Source organism: Callospermophilus lateralis, chromosome 18 (genome assembly GCF_048772815.1).
Source record: "Callospermophilus lateralis isolate mCalLat2 chromosome 18, mCalLat2.hap1, whole genome shotgun sequence".
NCBI classification, from domain to species: Eukaryota; Metazoa; Chordata; class Mammalia; order Rodentia; family Sciuridae; genus Callospermophilus; species Callospermophilus lateralis.
In genome coordinates, this window is record NC_135322.1 from 38,085,326 (window position 1) to 38,104,619 (window position 19,294).

Here is a 19,294-nt window from a genome sequence, read left to right on the forward strand (position 1 = left end):
TATTTGTTGTAATTATCAAGTTCATTTTTCTCTAATAGATGTGATTAAGTATATTTAGCACTGTGTAATGAGTTTTCTGCCTGGTTGCATCTTAGCTAATAAGGAATTCCTTAGCGGCATCTCTGACAGCTGCTGCGAATCCCAGGTCTGGACTGCCGCAAGAGACCCCTTCCATGAACTGCTAGCATTAGAGAAATTAACTCCATTACACTAACCATAAAATTGAGGCTGAAATTTGATTACTAATAGATCCTCAAATCAACTAGAAACTATAGCAATGGGGAGGTGCCAACAGGGAGGAAGGGGATCGCGTGTAAAATGCCAGTGTCCACGTTTTCATCCGTGCGTGTGTCCAGACATTTCCAACCATGCCTCCAATTTTTTTTCTTTGGTCAGGGAGGAAAGAACAGTGCCAAACGGATGGGCTTGGTACTGCAATGCTTTGGCGGGCATGAGACTAGAAGTCTTTGTCACTGCCACGATGATAGTGCCTGGTTATTAGTGTCTCCGTCTTCACTGAGCTAAGAAATCTCTGGGTATGTTTTTGGCCATCGAAACTCCATGCCATTGTCACAGGCAGCCCAGATCTGCAAGGCTAAAGTGCGGAGGACAATTAGTAATTGGTGACTGGCTGCTATGATGTATGGTTGCCTAGCAACATCCCTGAATTAAGTCTCTGGAAGGGGTATACAGGAACAGACAAGACAAGAAGATGAAATAGGTACCATTTCAATGTGTAGGTGACTCCATAATGAAAAAAGAGCAAAAGGTATTTGTAATCACAGAAACGGCTGAGTGGAAAATCGGGGCCAAAGGAAAGAAAAGGCAGAACGTAGTTCCTCTCTTGCTAAATAAAATAAGAGTAAGTGGCCATTGAACAACCCCATTGATATAAGAACTCATTCTCCTCCTTTGACACTTTGCTATGATTCCAAAGCAGAACCCAGGCAGCATGATTTATCCAAATGCAGCCTGAAAATTCATGGGTCTTAAGATTTTTAGAACAAGATTAATTTAATTCATACCAGCGAACTGGGTCTCACTGGGCAAGACGGTCCACGTTCAGCCCTGCTCAAGACGGTCCACGTTCAGCCCTGCTCACAGTACCAGGTAGACGGGGTGCCCTCCTATACTGCTCTTCAATCTTGCTCTGTTTGAAGTTGAGAAGTATCTTGAAGAGGCCAAGAACTGCATATTCATTTCATTAGATGCAGCTGAGGTTAGAGACTCTCAGCAGACTAAGATATCACCCTGAACTACATGATTTAGCGAGCTGGGTTAGCCTCTGGAAGGCCAGATGAGCAAAAGAAAGTGGAAAAGCTGTAAAAGACCTTGATCCAGTTACTGAGCCTTGTTAAGGGACTGCCTTATCTATGGCAGGGAGCTCTGTCTGGAGGTCTGCAAAGGGCCAGGGGCTCATTACTGTTAGTGAGGGCTGTTTTGCAATTAGTGTTGAAACACTGAGATAAAGAAAGGATATATAGGAATTAAAAACAGATAAGGTAAACACTAACAAAGAGTCTTAATCCCCTGGACTGAGTGTTTTGCATGTTTACCTCTGATCAGAATTCTTAATAATATTGAGTGCATTGCAGCTCAATAAAGATTCCCTAGGAAGAAACAAGTCGATTCTTGGATTAAAAACAAAACAAGGAAAAACAGAAACAAAAACTTGCACTTGTGTGTTTTTATTACTTTAAAAAGAAAAAGTAAATCACATGGGGTGGTTTCATTTCAGCATCGTTTGGTTTAGATCACTTATGAGCAGGGATCCCTCCCTGTTATCTAGTGATTAGAAAGGTATCTTTAGGGCTCAGAAAGCAAATTTTCTATCTCTACCGATTACTTGTTTTCTATCTGAAGAATGAAGGTGTTTTGATATGAAGTTATTATTGTGAAGCTGAGAAAGTCTTTCCCACCTGGCCTCAAGTTCCCCCACTGGAGAGAGGAAGCTGATTACCATCTCTGATTCTTGCCTGGTACCTATAAAGGTACTCACCCTTACAATGGAGCACTGTGTTTTCAGGACAATGTACAATTCTTCTTTGGGAAGACGCCAAATGATGGCTGGTGCATAATGGCAGCGTGTGTAATAGCACAATCTGTCTCATGACCAGCGATTCCAGTTTACATACTCACCCCTCCACTCATACTCCTGTTGTTGAACACCCAGCTTCCCTAGTGGATTGTAAATTCTGTGAGGACAGGGGCCATGTACCCTGCTGCCCACTGACTGTTGTATCCCTAGTGGTCAGCACCAGGTCTGTTACACAGATGTTGGTTGAACTGAGTTGGTAGAAGCTGGCTGTCATAGCCAGCCCCCAACATGGCCCCTGTGATCTGTCTCCTAGCATCCACAGTCTATGGGCTCCCCTGCTATTTAGTGTGGGCTACACTTGTTGACTAGAATAAGGGGAACAACTAGGTCATAATAGGAATATGGCCACCTTATGGTCTCTTTCTGTCTGGAATGCTCCCTCTGGGGGAAGCCACTGCCCTACTGTGCGCAGTCCTGTGGATTAGCCCTCGTCGGAAGGACCTGCGGCCTCCAGCCAGCAGCCGTGTTGTTGAGCTGGGAAATATATTTTCCAACCCAAATCAAGCCTCTGATGACTACGGCGCCCGCTGATAACCTTGCTTGCTTTCTTGTGAGAGACCCTGATCAGAGACCCTACCCAGCCCTCAAATTCTTCACCCACAGAAACCATGAGATAATAGTGTTTGCTGTGGTAGTGATGGGGTGGGGTGTTTATTTGTTGTTGTTGTTTTTTTTTTTTTTTTTTTTTTTTGGTACTAGGGGGTTAGTCCAGGGCATTTTATCACTGAGATACATCCCCAGCCCCTATTTTTATTTTTATTTTTTGAGGCAGGGCCTCACTAATTTGCCGAGGCCATCCTTAAACTTGTGATCCTCCTGCCTCAGCCTCCCAAATATAGGTGTGCACCACCACACCTGGCCTATTTGTTGTTTTCAGCCACTGATTTGGGGAGTAATTTGTTATATGGCCCCAGATACACTAGCCACTTACCACACACATTAACACAGTCACCTATTCATTAAATATTTGTGGAATGCCAAGTCTCCAAGAGACTGTGCTAAATGCTGAGGATACAACAAATATAGAAAGGCCCCCTCCTGGAGGGAACTTACCGTCTAAGAGGGAGGTGGGTGTGTGAACAGAGAGTACTGAAGTCCATATAAATGTGATGGGCATGCCACCGTGGGAGGGGGCATCTGATTGACAGAGTGGTTTCCTATAACCACCCTTCCATCCCCGCACACACTTAAGAGTGTCACAGGGAACCCTTCGTTGCTCACTGGCCTCAGCTTAGCTTTACACGGTGTCAGCAAGCCTGCTCTCTGTGTGTGGTGCTGCTCTGTGTAACAGCGGTTCCCATGGAGCCAAGTGGCCACCATAGAAGACCAAGCACTTCCACGTGTTCTCCGCCCTTGGATGTGCGCCTCCCTCGCTGAAGGGGACTCAGTTTGGGTGACCTTGGCCGTCTGTTTTCTTCACTCCTCCCTGATCTCTCTATCATTAGCACCCTGATTCCTTGAGGCCTCTTAAGGGAAGCAAATGCTTTGATTATTTTTTAAGGGACAAAAAACTATGGGATTATTTGAATGCTCTGAATGCTTGCTGGAGGTACAACGGCAAGTGTCCCTGTGCCTCGAGGCCAAACATGGTCGGTGGGTGTGAGTCAGGCCCTGCGCCTTGTACATCCACCCAAGAACACCTCTGAGGAATGTGGCCAAGACTTCACCCGGGAAGTGCTAATACGTTGCTGGTCAGTAATAAATCACAGTGGTAAGAGCCCTCTCCAAGGGGACCCTTATCATGAAGGATCCTTTAGGAGACCCATTTGCAGGGTTCATCTTCTGGGTCACACCGACATTCCTGTACAGGGATGGTGTGTCACATGGGGACTGAGAGCCTGCAGATGGGAAGAAGCTGTGGAAGGGGAAATTTACTCTGCAGGAGAGATACAGCTGTGCTGGGCCTGGGCCCGCTACCCTCAGGGGTTGGGGCTCAGAAAGCAGAGGAAGGGAGCAGGCATCGAGCAACCCCAGAACACCATGGAGATGCGCCCAGGCTTAGAGCGGGCTCCACCCACACATTCTTCTCCCCTTTGCTGCGGCCACAGTGAGATTCAATAAAACACTGTGCCACATCCCTGCAGGTGGAACTGCCTCTGGTGGGGAAAGGGAGACAATTTAGGAGAGACACCAAAGAGAATCTGGCTTCTCCCCAGCCTCTATGCGCGAATAGGAGAAAGATGGAAGAATTGGTAGTGTTTAAAGCCTATATTTGCTTTACCTCTACCCTTCAAAGATTCCTCCCTTGTACACTGCTGTTATGTCTATTTTTTTGTTGTGTGGTGGTTGTTTTTAAATAGGAGAACGTGTGAAATGAGACTGCATAAAAGATGGACTTGTTTTATATATGGGATATTGCCTGTCCTTCAGATCTATGTGTCTCGCTTATGGAATGAACCAAAGTAGGAGAGATAAACTAATATTTTGTATAAGCTCAGCCAGACAATACAGATGATAAAGATGTTTCATCTTCTTATGCATGCAGAAAATATGAAAAATCGTAGTTTACACATATTTGCTCAATTCAAGTGTAAAATTGGGCCCCTCGATTGCCCTGGGCCACAGTGGCTGTGTTAAGGAAGCTCGATTTACCTTGCAGCCGAGTGAAAAATGATCAGAATATTAGACTCATCTAGCCCACATTAAGGAGCCATTGCATTTCCCGACAATTTTATGCTATCTCAATATGAAAACAGAGCAATTTCAACTCATATCAGGTTATGATCGGCAATTACAGTTGCATAATTCACCTAGTCGTCTCTTTGCAGGGCCTTTATTTTCCCTCTTGGTGACATTCCTGAGAAAGTGCCTGATAAAAATGTCATATATCATCCCGGCTTTAGAACCCGTGAGGGGGTAATCTGCCATGCCTTGCTGAGCCCATATTCATCACTGGATTTTTGACTTGGAGGGGTCATGGCACTCATAATTTCCTGTTTGATATTGTCCTCACCGGCTCTGACAAGAGGCTGTAAAAGCCGGTTGTAGGCAGTGGTTAAGCGCTGCTCCAGTGGGGCTCGTCACCAGCAGTAACAGTGCATTACTGTGGCTCGTGCTGTAGTTGGCCGTTTCGAAGATAATTAGATTTGATGTCAACATTTCTTTATCACCTGCATCCCTTTGTGCATCTGTGTGTCAAGTTGTTATTTCCGGATTTATTAGCACCCTCAGAGCTACTCTCTATCTGTCAGCCTGTGCGCTGTTTGTGTTGACAGTTGTAAAGTTAATTACTAGTACTAATGAGCATCGGGCTTTTGGTGGACATGGCATTTTGGACATTTAAAACTATAATTAGTTTTTTTTTCCTTGTGTAGTGCTTCAGTACAAAAAAAAAAGTTAAAAAAAAATACCTTCCTTCCATTCCGTTTTGACATTCTGTGTGCAGTCAACTTATCTTTTATTCAAAGGCTCCAAAAACTCAGTTCTGTTTCTTTTTAAAATAGACTTCCTTTCCATTGTAACTCCATGAATAATTTCTTTTGTTCCTCTCTTCTCTTCCAACCTGATAATGTGACCATCTCGTATGCCTTGTGAATTAAGGAGAATGTTGGTGGAATGATTGGATGGGTTCGTGTTGGCCTCTGTCCAGTCCATAGACTACAGATTTTCCACTTAAAACTCTCCTTTTTTAAAAAATCTCACTCTGGGTTCAATTGAAAGATTCAGCAAATGAAGAAGACCAGATAAAATCTAAAGCATAGTAAATATTTCTCTGGGTGGTTGGTCCTAAAATAAGAGCAGTAGCTAATATTGATGTCGTATTAACCAGATGTCCAGAATCGCTGTAAGCTCTTTCTACTGATGACCTCATCTAATCCTTGTGACAAACTTACAGGTTAAAGCTATTATCTCCATTCTACAGATGGGGAAACTAAGATACAGAAAGGGTAAGGAACTTACCCAAGATCTCACCACTAGGAAGTTGCTCCGGCCTTTGAATCCAATCAGTGTAGCTCCAAGCTGGTGCTCGTACCCACAGTTCCATAGACACCAAGTATGCTTTCAAGGAAAATTAGCAGACTCCGGGGGCATGTATTCTAGAACAACAAAAAGCAATCACTTACTAAATCAGATCACCTCATTTGTATTTCACTTCCAGTCATACAGGGACACCAGCTTCAGTGTAATGGCAATTATCTATGGCATGTACTTTATGGAGGTATTTTGTTTGGTCTATTGCGGCTGCAAAGCAACACTCCCTTGCTGCTGTTCATATTTACTTTCTATTCATCATTATCTGCCATTTTGCTAAATAACTATCCTTCGCAGACATAAATCATCTATAAAAATACTCTGGCTCAGAGAAAATTTCGCCCTGGCACTGCAATGATGAGATAACCATTTTCATCTCTTGTTGAAGCATTGAGATTTATTGGCTTTCGATGGGCAACAGCCCGGGCATCACTCTCTGCTAAACAGACTCCCACTTGCATTTATTCTTATTGCATTTAGCGATTCAAAATGGAGCTCTCAGAATCCCTCGAGGGTCCATTCCCAGCCTGGGTGGGGTGTTATTACTTTATATTAGATAAGGGAAGGACACACAAAGAAACATGCGGTGATTCGGATGATTTTTTATTTCCGTTTAGCAGTGATGACAGAATGTCATAGTGAAATGACTTCAAAAGTCATTTTTCCCCACTGCCCTGGTTCTGCAGCCTTGTCCCTGGAGGGCTCTTCCATTGTACAGTGTTATTAATTCTGCTAACTTTCAGACTTCATTGCTGACAACAGGCCTCTTGCCTTTCGCAGCCTATTACATTAAATTTCCCATCAAACCATGTCAGCCTCTGAGGTCACAGATTTCGAGAGAAGCTTTAGATATTTTGCCATCTGACTTCACGGGCAGGTGTTTTCTAAATTGCTTTTAGGTTTGTTTTGCCAGTGTCAGAAATCAGCTTGAACCTATTTTTAAAAAAACTCAACACAGGGAGCACTCATCAGGATAAGAACAAAGCGGAGTCTGAGGCATGCCTGAACTGGTGTGTGCGCTCCTGTGTGTGTGTGTGTGTGTGTGTGTGTGTGCACGTCCACATGTGTGTGCTTGTGTTTCAGTTGACCTTTTGAGAGAAAGCCAAGACTTCCAGCTCGACTTCATCCCCTACCCCACCTGGTAAGTAGAGTGTCTTGTCGATGATCTATTTTTTCTAACACTAGTGAAGCCCCCAAATACAGTGTGACTGGCCTGGTGCACAGATCTAGGCTTCCCTGACCTTGATTTCGGAGGGATCTGTGAAACTGTTAAGTTGCATTAGAAGGTCACTCTGGGCAGACCTGTGCAATGATCGTGGGCCCAGTCTGGGGCTAGCGTATCTTAGCGTGGGTTCCTCGAGCAAGTTCCTGGTGGCAATAAAATTTCAGTGTTTTCCCTTGCTGCGTTAATTTTGGCATGCTGTTGTGGGATTAAAATAAAGGAAAGGCAGAAACCTTCCTTCCAAGTAACATGGCCACAGGCATGACGTGGCTGTCAAAATTACATTTCGAAGGAAGCCTGTGGAGGAAAATGGAACTGGGGCTCCATTTAACAACAGAAAAGAAATGAGACGTTATTTTTGAAGCAGTCAACTTGCGAAAATGATTACAAATCATTTGGCAAACCCAGAGTGCTCTTGAAATTCTTATTTATTGTTAGTTTCAGTTAATATATCTGCTTCCCAAATGACAACATTCAAATCTCGGCTTGCCATTACAGTTCAGATTTACAGGTTTAGCAGTTAACAGCTTTTTGGTCCCCTTCACTGTATATCGAATGTGTGCTTGGGAGGATGGAAGAGTGACAGGCCTGGAGAGTGGAGGAGGAGGGAGGACCCCACTCTGGCTTCCTCAGTGATAGGTATCTAAATGCGTCACTGCCTCACCCAAGAGCAGGTGACAAGAGCTTTGCGCCTTGCAGGAAGCCCTGCAGTCCCCTCCAGCCCTGTCCCCCATTTTCCTTTATAATTTTCAGAGGCCAGCTCTTCCTGCAGGAGGAGATGCTGAACCGGGTTAGGGCTGGAAAAGGATGAGTGAGGCGAGGTAGTGTCACCGCGCTTCCCCCTGCTAGCAGCCATAAGGAGAGAGAATCATTTGTGGCACTCTGGGGACAGTTTTGTCACCCTGACAGTAATGCTGTTATGCACTGGCTTGACACACAGGATGAATCCATAAAGACAGATAAGTAACTGTGAAAGTGGCTGGGGATCAGGCTGAGTGCCACCACTCACCTGCAGTGACAAATAGATAGTCATGAAGGATTGGAAATCCTGCCCAACACGGAGATCTGTCAGCAAGGAGATAGACTGCAACCCTGGTGACACAGGCAGCTGGAGGAGAGTGTGCGTGTGCGCACGCGCCCCTTGCAGGGTGTGTGAGGAGATGAACTTCAGAGCCTTGTCTGGGAACGGGTAGGCATACCTTGGAGGCTGCTTGTGTAGGTCCGGGTGGGAGGAGAGGATTTCAACACCCCGTGGTTTTTTTCTTTAGGAAGTAGGGCTGTGGGTGCTGCGTGTTTTTATTGGTAAGTTCAGGCACATTTGGTTAAGAAAGCAGTGCTTAGTTTCCGTTTTCCCTGGGATTTTTCTCATACCAATAGGGGTCCCCATCTGCAAATCAAATGAATCCAAGTTATGATAGTTGGCAAAATATTACTGCTAAACTGCTGTCAGTGTCACCAGGCAAAGGGCAGGCGGAAGCAGGGGTTCTCGTATTTATCTTTTATGCTACAAAGCTTTGCTATTTCTGGTTGGGAGTCTGCTTTCCTTCAACGAAAGAAATTCTGAGAGAATCATTAGAGACGACAGGCTCAGTGCAGGACCTGTGTTTCCCGTTCAGGCTTGGGATCCGAACAGCACTGACTGTGTTTTACAGCTTTGAGATCTGTTGTTATCAGGAAGAATATACCATCTTTAATTGTCCTTGAAGTCATGAAGCCCTGGCTATGTCCTTCATCTTTCTAGAAAGCTATAAAATAGATTTGAAGTGCAAAATAAACCTAAGTGATAAGAGTAAAACCTCCTCCGGTCACTGTCAGGGATTTGGACAGAAGCCTAGAGATTCTTTACCATCATTGAGAGCTCTTTTCTTCCTTTTGCATAGGAAGAGTTTTGATCCCAGATATAAGCATCAGATTAGGGATCCAAATGTTTCAGAGAGGATGGGTCCTGGGTCTTCAGCGCAATTTAGCAGGAGATAAGAATGGAAGCAAACTAATATTCAAGCGTCTCTTTCTCTAACTTGAGATTGCTCGCATTCGTAAGATGGGTAGATGCAGAGTGCGGAGTCTCCTCTGTCAAAGTCCTTGTTCTGTTCAAATATTATAATAAATTATTTTTTAAAAGAAACTATAGTAAAAAGCTTTTTATTTTCCTAAACGAGTCCTCTTGTCCTATTCTTTTGCTATCGCTTTTGCTACCTATCCTTATCATAGACGGAAATGCACTTAATCTATATCAACTGTGTATATCCTGCTGATTTTACTTATAGGAGCTTAACAGCAGTGCATGTGTTTCTGGAACTTGGATTCCTCAAAAATGCTTCCACATAGCTTAAACTGCGACTGCTAGTCCAGCTTCTACTTGAGTGCTGTATATTTAAACATTTATTCTGCTGTCTAGGCAAGCCCTTGCAACCAGATATTTCTTTAGAAAACCCTGGGGTCTATTTGTTGGTTTTAAGCTTCTTTCTTTGAGTTTATCATTTTTGGAGGCTGAGAATATTTTAAAGCAATTCAGCTATAATGAAAACATTATTTTTTTGACCCTAGGTTCTTAGTTTGACATGTTTTGACCCTCTCATTCTAACCATGATTTAAATTCTGAATTTCAGGAAGCCTTATTAAAGATGTCAATTTGTGCACCAGAATGGTAAATGTTCCTGTGAACTTTGACTCCTAAAGGAAACTCTGTTTGAAAAGAATAAAAGATTTTCCTGATAAATATGTTCCTCGTTTTGGGCTAATGCTTTCAGTCTGGATGCTGGAATGGGAAGGGCTACGCCCTTGCCTGACCCCACTTGCTCCTTCGTTCCGTGATCAACACTCTTTTACAACCCACAGCATTAGATTTTTATTTTGCCAAGAACACTTTTGTAATGGGATATAAATCTCCCAGTGTGCACCTGATTAAATAGGCCTGTACGTGAATTAAAAAAGAAGGTGAGCCACTTACCATCATGGGGTGGCAGGCAAGCATTGCCAGATAACCAGAGCTCTGGAGACTGGAGGGAGCTCCGTGGCTGTTTTTATTAACTTGGGACCTAAGGTCATGCTGCTTCATGGGGCCTTTGCCATGATATGCAAGTCAAGGGCCTTTCCTGGCTGCAGACCTCCTCACTTTGATTTTGAAGGATTCTCCTAGAAGTGGTCCAGCCCCTCTCCGTTGGTTAGCCACCGTGGGGCACCAAGGCAGGGGCACTGAAGGGAGAGATGGCCGACTTGTGCCAGTGCCTCTCACAATCACTCTTTCTGTTGTCCTGCTCATTGCAATGCTTCTGTGTCTATGCCAACCTGGGGTGCAGGACCCCAAATACCAGAATTTGTTAATGAAAAGGGATAAATGATGCTATTCCCTCTGTTTAAGCCCCAGACCCAGCTTCTGAATGGGAATGCTTTAGGAGAGAAATTTCTTCTAGAAAGTTTCATTTATCTTGTCATTGATCTCCTGCTTGTCACTAAGTAAAACTATTCACAGAGGAAACGGAGCCATCTTTTGTATCTTTCCAGGAATAAAAAAATTATGTTGGTAGTAAGATAAAAATTTTCAATACCTGACGCACCCAGCCCATTCTTTGGGTCGTGGCATTGTGCCCATCAATACTTAGGATGACCTGTCTCCTTCAAGTCTTTTTCTCATCCCCTCTGGCCCAAGTGACTTTGAGGACTTTGGTATATGTGGAACACCTGTTTCAATTAACTTACACCATAAAGCTCTTCGGAATGTAGTGACCACTTTTGCACAAGTATTCCTCTCGATCATCAAAGCACAGTGAGGTCACCAAGGCAGATATTACCAGCCCTGCTTGATCATGGGAAACCAGGTTCTGAAGCATCACACAGTATGTGGCTGGGTTGGTGCTACCCCGGGAGACATTTTTTTTTTTTAAGTTGTCATTGGACACAATACCTTTATTTTATTTATATTTATGTGGTGCTGAGCTTTGAACTCAGTGCCTCGTACATGCTAGGCGAGCGTTCTACTGCTGAGCCACAACCCCCAGCCCCACCAGGAGACTTTTGTGAGCATTGTTTCCCTGTGTCTTTAACAATAGACCATGTAGTAGGTAGGACAGGTGGTAAAGTCCCAGTTTGCACCTGAGAATGATGAAGCACAGGGCTAACTACCTCTTTTCGGGACATGGCAGCTGACAGTGACATGCTGAGAACATATCCGAGACCTTCTGACTCTTAGACCAACACCCTTTCCATTACGCTGGGATTAGCTCCACAATCATGAAAATCTCAAGAACAAAGCTAATCTTAAGTCTCCGTATAGCTTCACCCTTAATATGATTCCAGATTCCCATGTCAATCAAAGCTGCAGTTCCCTGGGGAGATCCCAGGAGGGGAAAGTCTCCTTTGGCTGACTGTTCAGATGAGGCGGGGGAGGGCTTAGCCTTCGCCTTAGTAGTTCTCACCAGCTGGTTGGCATGGGAGGTGCTGACAGTCTGGACCTAGATTCTGGTGCTCCTTGTTTTCTGCTGACTCATGCCCTGGGTGTCTGCAGAGTGTATGGCTGTAACGTAAAGATGCAATGGAGGAAGAGCTGGGGGCTAGCACAAAAAGGGCTCCTGTTGGTGGGGACAGGAGCAAGAGTGCAACCATGCCTCATAGCAAACACTGAAGTCATGAGTCTGTGCTGTAGAAACCTCAGTCTCTGCAGCCCGGGCTTGGATCACAGGGGAAGTTACTGCGCAGCCGAGTGTGCTGCGTTTGCAAAGGTCAGGCTTTAATTACATGCACAGTTAAATGGAAATACTGTAGAGAGGTCACACTCATATTTCTTTGGCCTTCATTAATGTTATTGCGCTGTCACTTTCTCTCTCCTTGGGTTTGTAAATGAAAGTTCCTTTAGTACATTTAAAAGGATTATTTATTTTTAATTGTTTTACCTCTGAAGGGAGAGGTTACTCATTTTTTTTAGTAGATTAAAAAAAAAAAAAACTTTGCCTGTGCATTTCTTGTTAATTTATTTCAAACCTTGTGCTTTTATAGTCTTATCTACTAATGCTTTTGATTAAAACACAAGCAAAAACCAGTCAACATGAACAGGTTGAATACCACATCTGTGCAGAAGATAGCAGCTCACTTATTTATGGCTCAAAGAAATGGAGCCTAAATTAAGCTAGCTATTGCTGGAGAGTGGATAAGCGGCCATTATGAATTATCCTTAATTATAGCGATTTCCTAAACTAATAAACCTGCTAAATCTTTATTGCAAAGGTTAGTTTACGCAGTGCATATAAAATCCGCATGTGCTCCGCATCAGCCACCAGCTGTCTGACAGTGTGTTGCTATTTCAGTGAGTGTTCACATAAATTTTATGTTGGTTATATTAACAGTCAGTCCATATCACTACCCACAGATGCCAGTAGACATAAAAATTGCTCTCTAGTGAGCCTAAATATCCCTAGAAGCTAGTTGTGTCTAATGTTCCATGTAGTATTTGTACGTGAAAGCACCAGATTGGAGGGTTATTTACAGATGAATATTTCAATCCAGTTAGTTCATATAGGCCTACTTAGCCTTCTTTGCTGGTTTATTTGTATGCTAAATAATTCACCAAAGGTTCTTGTTTACTTTCTATAGTAGTTTCTATGAAATGCAAACAAGGGAGCCAACTTTGGGTGTTCAAAAGGCTAAGCAGCTCTGTGTTTAAATGCAGGTCAGAGCTGCAGCAGACGAAGTCTTGCCGCCGGCTGTCACTCAGTTTTACACATTCCTCCAGTTCCCCCACCACCCTTCCTCCTGCAGATATAACTGAAGCTTGCTGCTTTCATAGGCATTTTTGGCTGGACTGTCTTTTTTTCTTTTTCTCTTTCTCTCTCTCTCTAAATTTATCTTTCTCAATACCTGCCTGGTGTGTGCCTCGTCCAGCTTGCACAATTAACCCCAGCAGTGAGGAACACATCTTTGGCTTGGAGACGCTTCCCCATAGTCCTCTGGGCTAACAAGAGCAGGTCAATCTTCTGCTCTCTGAATGCCCTTGTTCTTTACTTCTCTCTCTCTCTCTTTCTGCTTTTTCTTTTTCTTTCATTTATCTCCCATCATTTTGTTCTGGTGAATTTCCAGATCTTGAGATTGGAAAGAATAACAAGGAGGGCCTTTCTTCCCCCCGCCCCCTTTGGAAGCTAATCCTGCCTCTGTCACCCAGAAGGACAGAGGGACACAGTCCATCTCTAAAGGATGCAGCCTTTGGTGGCCCTTAGAGTAGATGTCCACCCAGGGGCGGGAAGGATCCTTGTTTTCTAGCAGAGTGACAGTTACCTGGCCTGTTCAGATGTTCCTATGGGTCCTTTCATGTGTGAAAAATAACTCTCTGCCCCCACATTCTGCAAATGTTTATTATCCTAAACATTTACCCCCAAAGAGATTGGAAAACAGCCTTCTTCATTTTCAGCCAGGCACTGCCAAGATCAGGAGAGAGTTCAATAGCAGTGCTAACTTTTTATTTAATAATATTGATTTTATCATTTTTACTACTTACAGTGGGGATTGGTCGGCTGATAGTTATTTGACCTCCCTTTGTGCATGGCTGTGGAGTGCTTCGTTAGAGCTATTGACATATATCTCTCTTCCCCCCGCTTCTTCCAGCAGCCCATCTCGGCAAATAATATTGAGATGCAGTAACTGTTCCCTGATATTGATTTCAGATTGTGTTCATCACACCCTTCCCAGGGCCAGGCAAAGAGCAGGAGCCCTAGTTTTGCAAACCCTTTACTGCTGCAGGCTGAAGCATCATTTCCATCTTTCAAGCAAGAATACCAACCATGGATGCCCCCCGCCCCACGCACACAGATTACCCAAGAAAATGAAAGCATTTTATGATTATTTTTACATGTACATAATTAAACTGATCTCTTACGATTTATGTCAGGCTTGTTCTTTTCTTTTCTGTTTTAAAGGAATGCTAGATTGGTGGGTCCCTGTGCTGGTAGGAAGAACTCTGATTGCATTTGAATCTTCTGGGATTCAGGGTTTGGCACACTCAGGCAGACCCAGGGCCTCTTTGACCTTCAGGTCTCAGCCATCCGAGGCTGTTCTCATCACCTGGGCCTGAAAAGTTCCATGTTTGGCCTCTGTGGAGTCAGATGGAATGGAAGGGTGTTTAAAAGAATCGGCTTTTAACATTTAGGGAACGGCCTACCTAACCCAGTGATTGCAGGCTGGATGTTTGTCTGTGGGAAGAATATGATATGGTGTTACATATTCATTGAGAAAAACATCAAAACATCCCAATAATATTGGAAATTGTAAGTTACATAGGAAAAAAAAAAAAGTCCTTAGAGAATCAGCACCTAGATCTATTATGTCTGGATGGTGAAATGGCAGGCTATTTATATTTTCTCCGTGGGCATTTCTACGTTTTGTAAAATTTCCTTTATAATTAGAAAGAGAACCCTACTTATGAGTGTTATTTTTGAAAATGGAAAGCTGAACAGAAGGATTGGAACTCCAAGGATCTCTGTCCACCAGAGTGAATGCATTAGCCAGGGTGGAAATTGACTCACTGGTCATGCTAATCTCTGCCCCGAGGGACATGGGGCAGACTTCACTCCTATCACTGCGCACCTGCCAGTTTTCATTTCGTGAATCCAGTGGGAATCACACCAGCCTTTGCCACTGAAGCAAAAGTACAAAATGGTCAGGAAAAAGGGCTTTGGAATCTGATGAGCCTGGGTGTGATTCTTGATTCTTTCTCTTGCAGCTATGACTTTGAGCCAGTGACTTAACTTTCTCTGGGCCTCAGTCTCTTCATCTGGAAGTTGGGTTATTGGGCGGATTAAATGAGATAGTATATGCAAACTCTTATCATTGTGTCTGACATCCAGTAAGCAGTCATAAATGGTAATTGGCATTCTAGCCTCTGTGCAGCCATTTCTTCCTCATACCAGAGCTATAAATGGGAATTATCATAACAAGTCCACAGAAGGTTTGTTTTTTGATCCTTAAGCTCAAGTGAAACTCAGTTAAGAAGTTAAGATCTATCTGGTGACTAATATATATATGTAAGTGTGTGTGTGTGTGTGTGTGTGTGTGTGTGTATCATATTTTTCTGGTTATATAGCAGTCTTTGATTTGAAGCACTTCATTTTAAAATATATATCTAGAGATTTATTTTTATACTTTTGGAGGATTTTTAATGAATAAATATATTGGTCTTTATTCATGGTTGTGAAAATATTATGGCCAGGCTTGGTTCTTCAGCACAGAATGACACACATACCCCCCTCCTATCCAAGACATAATTCCAGAAAAATACCAGAAACCTAACAGGGAATCCTTAGACGATCATCTCATTTTGGCCAGAGTCTGTTTTGCTGTTCCCAAGCCTTTCTCGTTTGCAGGGGCAGAAACACTCTTCAGTGCCACAGCGAGTGTGGAGTCCCCCCAGGCAGCCATCTTCAAGGCCAAAGCAGAGTATCAAAAGCAGCTAAATTAGAGACTTTACACAGTTGCTGGAACCTGCTTAATGAGAGACAGCGAGCATTTTGCAGGCTACTGAACTTGTGAAATGTGACAGTCCAAGCAAATGAAATCATGGTACCTTTCATTGTAGTTTAATTGGACTCAAAGTCGGCAAGAGGGGTTGTCGAAACTGCACGCACGAGACGGACAGGAGTCGGACAACAGCGCACTCAGCCTCCACAGCACGTCTCACCACTGTGCAGATGCCACGCCTGCTCTCCAGCCCGGCCCTTTCGGCCCAGAGAGACAGAGAACTGCAGCGAACAAAAGCAGAGATTCTAAGGCAGGCCCGGCGCTGGCATTGTGAATGGCATAGCTGTCACCCGAGTTCCACGTTTGAAGTAGCTCAGCCTCGTGGCAGCCAGTACAGGCCAATTTATTTTAAAGAGGCGAAAAGAAGTGAAACAAACTTAGGCCCTCTCTTCTGCCTGTTAGGGTGTCAAGATATCCATGTCAAAGAGTCCTGTTAACAGAAGGCTGAGGATGAGTTGAGCATAAACACTAACAAGAGAAAAGCTAAGCACGGGCTTCCTGTGGAGTGGAGCTAAGTGGGAATCCCAGTCGAGGAACCCAAAAAGCAGAAAATTACCATAGCTGTCAGGAGTGGGACCAAAACCCTGTCAGACAACAGTAAGGAAATGGAAATTGCAAGGGAAAGGTGAGCTTTGAGGGGGGATGATGTTCAGAAGCAGATCTCTTAAGGATGTGCATGTCTGGAAGTTAGGGGGCCTTTGGAAGGTTCAGGAAGGTCTCTGGGCTTCCTTGTTTTGCTCCCGGTTCATTTGAATTCTCCAGGTCGGAATTGACTCTATATAATCTCAGCCTCTTCCAATCTAACCATCCCATCCCGCCTGACCACTTGAGTCCTACTTTTACTGTCATTATGGCTTTAGTTTTAACCAGTAAGGCTAAAAGAGTGGACAAATTGGGTGCCTGCATGTAACAGGCCATCCTGGACATTGATTTTTGAAGGTTCATTAGATAAATGCTGACATCACAGATTGATGTCTCTTTAAACCAGTACCTCGTGCAGGACTGTCTAGGGAATCAAAAATATTGATGTAACATGTTTGAGCAGAAGGGCCCACTGGAGAATCCCCTGTCTAAATGGGCTCCATCAATCTAGGCTTTCTTTAATTATTCTAATTCTGTGCATCTCATTGGAAGGAGAGTTTGTCTGCTGAACCAGCTTTTGGAGGGGATGCTGCCCCTGCTTTAGGAGCTAAGGAAGGCCAAAGGAAGTGCCCACGTCTATTTTTCACCACTGTTTTGAGCTGCTGTTTAGTAATTAAAATTTTTGATCATAGACTAATTTTCCCTTACAGTGTGGCCATGCAATTGACAAGGGACTGATTAATGGACCGACCCTGGGGCCAGGAGGCTGCTGGGCTGCTCTCTCGTGGAAGGCATGCTGGCAAAATAAAGTTGATGGTTTTGTTTGTGTTTAACCCTTCACCTTGGCACTATCAATAGATTGAAGACATCATTTGTATCTGCAAGTGTTTCTTTAATTAAGACCTTCTAAAAATCTTTCCTATTGATTCATTCCATTATCCTATTGATTAACTGCAGTGGATCATGTACTTGGTCTGCAGTGGAAGACAGCATTCCCCTCCGTCTGTCATGACTGCAGATGCAAACCACAGGCAGCCGGCAGCCAGCGCCCAGGGCTGCCACAAGTGTCTGGCGTTCTAATGAGGCATCCGTGTGGCTCACCAAGCACCACAGAGAAAGCCAGTTGCTTCCTGATTGGGGGTGGGGGGGTCGCCAAGCAGAAAGTATTTCCTCCAGCTGTTTATGTGGCAGCCACTTAACCTAGCTAGAGATCCATTCCGGGGGTACTGGGAGTCTTGAGTTGGGGAAGGGGAAGGACTTCGCTCTCCATTATTTTGAAAACTTTAGACTTGGAAAGCCAGATGAGGTGGTGCATACCTGTAATTTCAGTGACTCAGGAGGCTGAGGCAGGAGGATCACAATTTGGAGGACAGTGTTGACAACTTAATGAGACCCTGGCTCAAAATAAAAAATAAAAAGGGGCTTAGTGTGGTGGTGGACACCTGTAATCCCAGTGGCTCAGAAGGCTGAGGCAGGAGGATCACAAGTTCAAAGCCAGCCTCAGCAACTTACTAAGACCCTAAGCAACTCAGCAAAACCCTGTCTCTAAAAATATGTTTTTAAGGGGCTGGGGATGTGGCTCAGTGGTCAAGCACCTTTGGGTTCAATCCATAGCACCCACTACCACCACCACCAGAAAAAGGAAAGAGAACTTTGAGCTTTGAAAGAAAAGTCCACTCAGAACTCCAGGTGTGCGGCCTGGCTGCAAGGCCAGCTGTTCATTGTGATTTCCCCAGGCAACAGCTTCACACCCTCCCTCCTCCCCCACCAGCCTCCCCACCAGGCTCAAGGAGGGCCACACGGGCTTCCTATTTAGGCTCTTCCCTCTGACAAGTCCAAAAAGAAGAACTAACTTTTTTCCCCTGCCACTGGACATGCATCTGAATCGTCCCCTGGTATCAACAATGAAAAATCCTGTGGCTAGACTAGTTCTTGAACTCGGTGTTTTGAAATAGTCTTAATATTGGTCGTCACAAAGATGATCCTCTTTGGAACTTGAGAAGGACTTTATAAGGGCTGTGGCTTCTGGGATATACGAGATCAAATGAGATAAGGCACAAATTGGATAAAAACAGCTCGTGGTAGGTACTTAATCACCAAACCAATAATCGCTGGCCCCGCAGAGATTCACTTTTCTTCCTCCCAAACATCTCCTAGTACTTCTCCCTTTCATTCTCTGCCTCCTCATCTTTCAAGTAGACCAGAGATGGCCTTCTCAAGGGTTGGGGCACCTTTGTTCCCACATGGAATGCAGAAGAAAGAGAAAATGTAGAAGCCATAATGCCGAATAAGAGGCAGATTAAGCTAAGAAGTATGATGTCTCTCTGCTCTCTTTATTTTTTTGGTACTGGAGATTGAACCCAAGGGTGCTTAACCACTGAACTACATCCCCAGTCCTTTTTAATTTCTTAAATTTTGAGACAGGTTCTCTCTAAGTTGCCTAGGGCCTCACTAAATTGCTGAGGCTGACCTCCAACTTACAATCCTCCTGCCTTAGCCTCCTGAGCCACTGGGATGGCAAGTAATGTGCCATCATTCTCAGTGAAAAACTCTCAAACTGAAACATCTCACTAAGCAAGGTCACAGTGGTCTTCTTCAAGGTTGTCAGTAGCGTGTGTGGTCCTCAAGTTGATGCCAGCGGCTTCTTTGTAGTCCCTGAGAGAGGAAGTCAGAAAGGTCCCCTCTGCCGCGGGTATTTTGGAGTTGAGAAGGTGTGGGGCATGAAAGCTGGCGTTTGCTGGGAGGAGCTCTTTTTTGATCTGCTGATCTGCGCTTCTCCTATTGGCGGTTGTTAATCGCCAATTTTTTGCACTGAACCCAGAGCTGAGTTTTCCTTGGCACTGTTTTGGGTGCCCTTCATCCTGTCCAGAGATTCAACACTGGATAGTAAACAAAGTTATTGTCCCAGGCTTAGGTGATCA

The 19,294-nt window shown here is 44.2% G+C and overlaps 1 protein-coding gene across 2 annotated transcripts in view; it reads left to right on the forward strand.

The window, feature by feature from the left end:
• Fto (FTO alpha-ketoglutarate dependent dioxygenase) overlaps window positions 1–19,294 on the forward strand; it is a 372,769-nt gene that overhangs the window by 320,084 nt on the left and 33,391 nt on the right. Inside the window, exon 9 of one of the 2 annotated variants that reach the window (XM_076837478.1) lies at window positions 7,154–7,215. The exons of the other annotated variant lie outside the window; for it this stretch is intronic. Within the exon in view, the coding sequence (XP_076693593.1) occupies window positions 7,154–7,157 (4 nt within the window). The 3' untranslated portion in view covers window positions 7,158–7,215. Of the gene's footprint in view, window positions 1–7,153; window positions 7,216–19,294 lie in introns of those variants that run through there. 2 annotated transcript variants of the gene reach the window in all.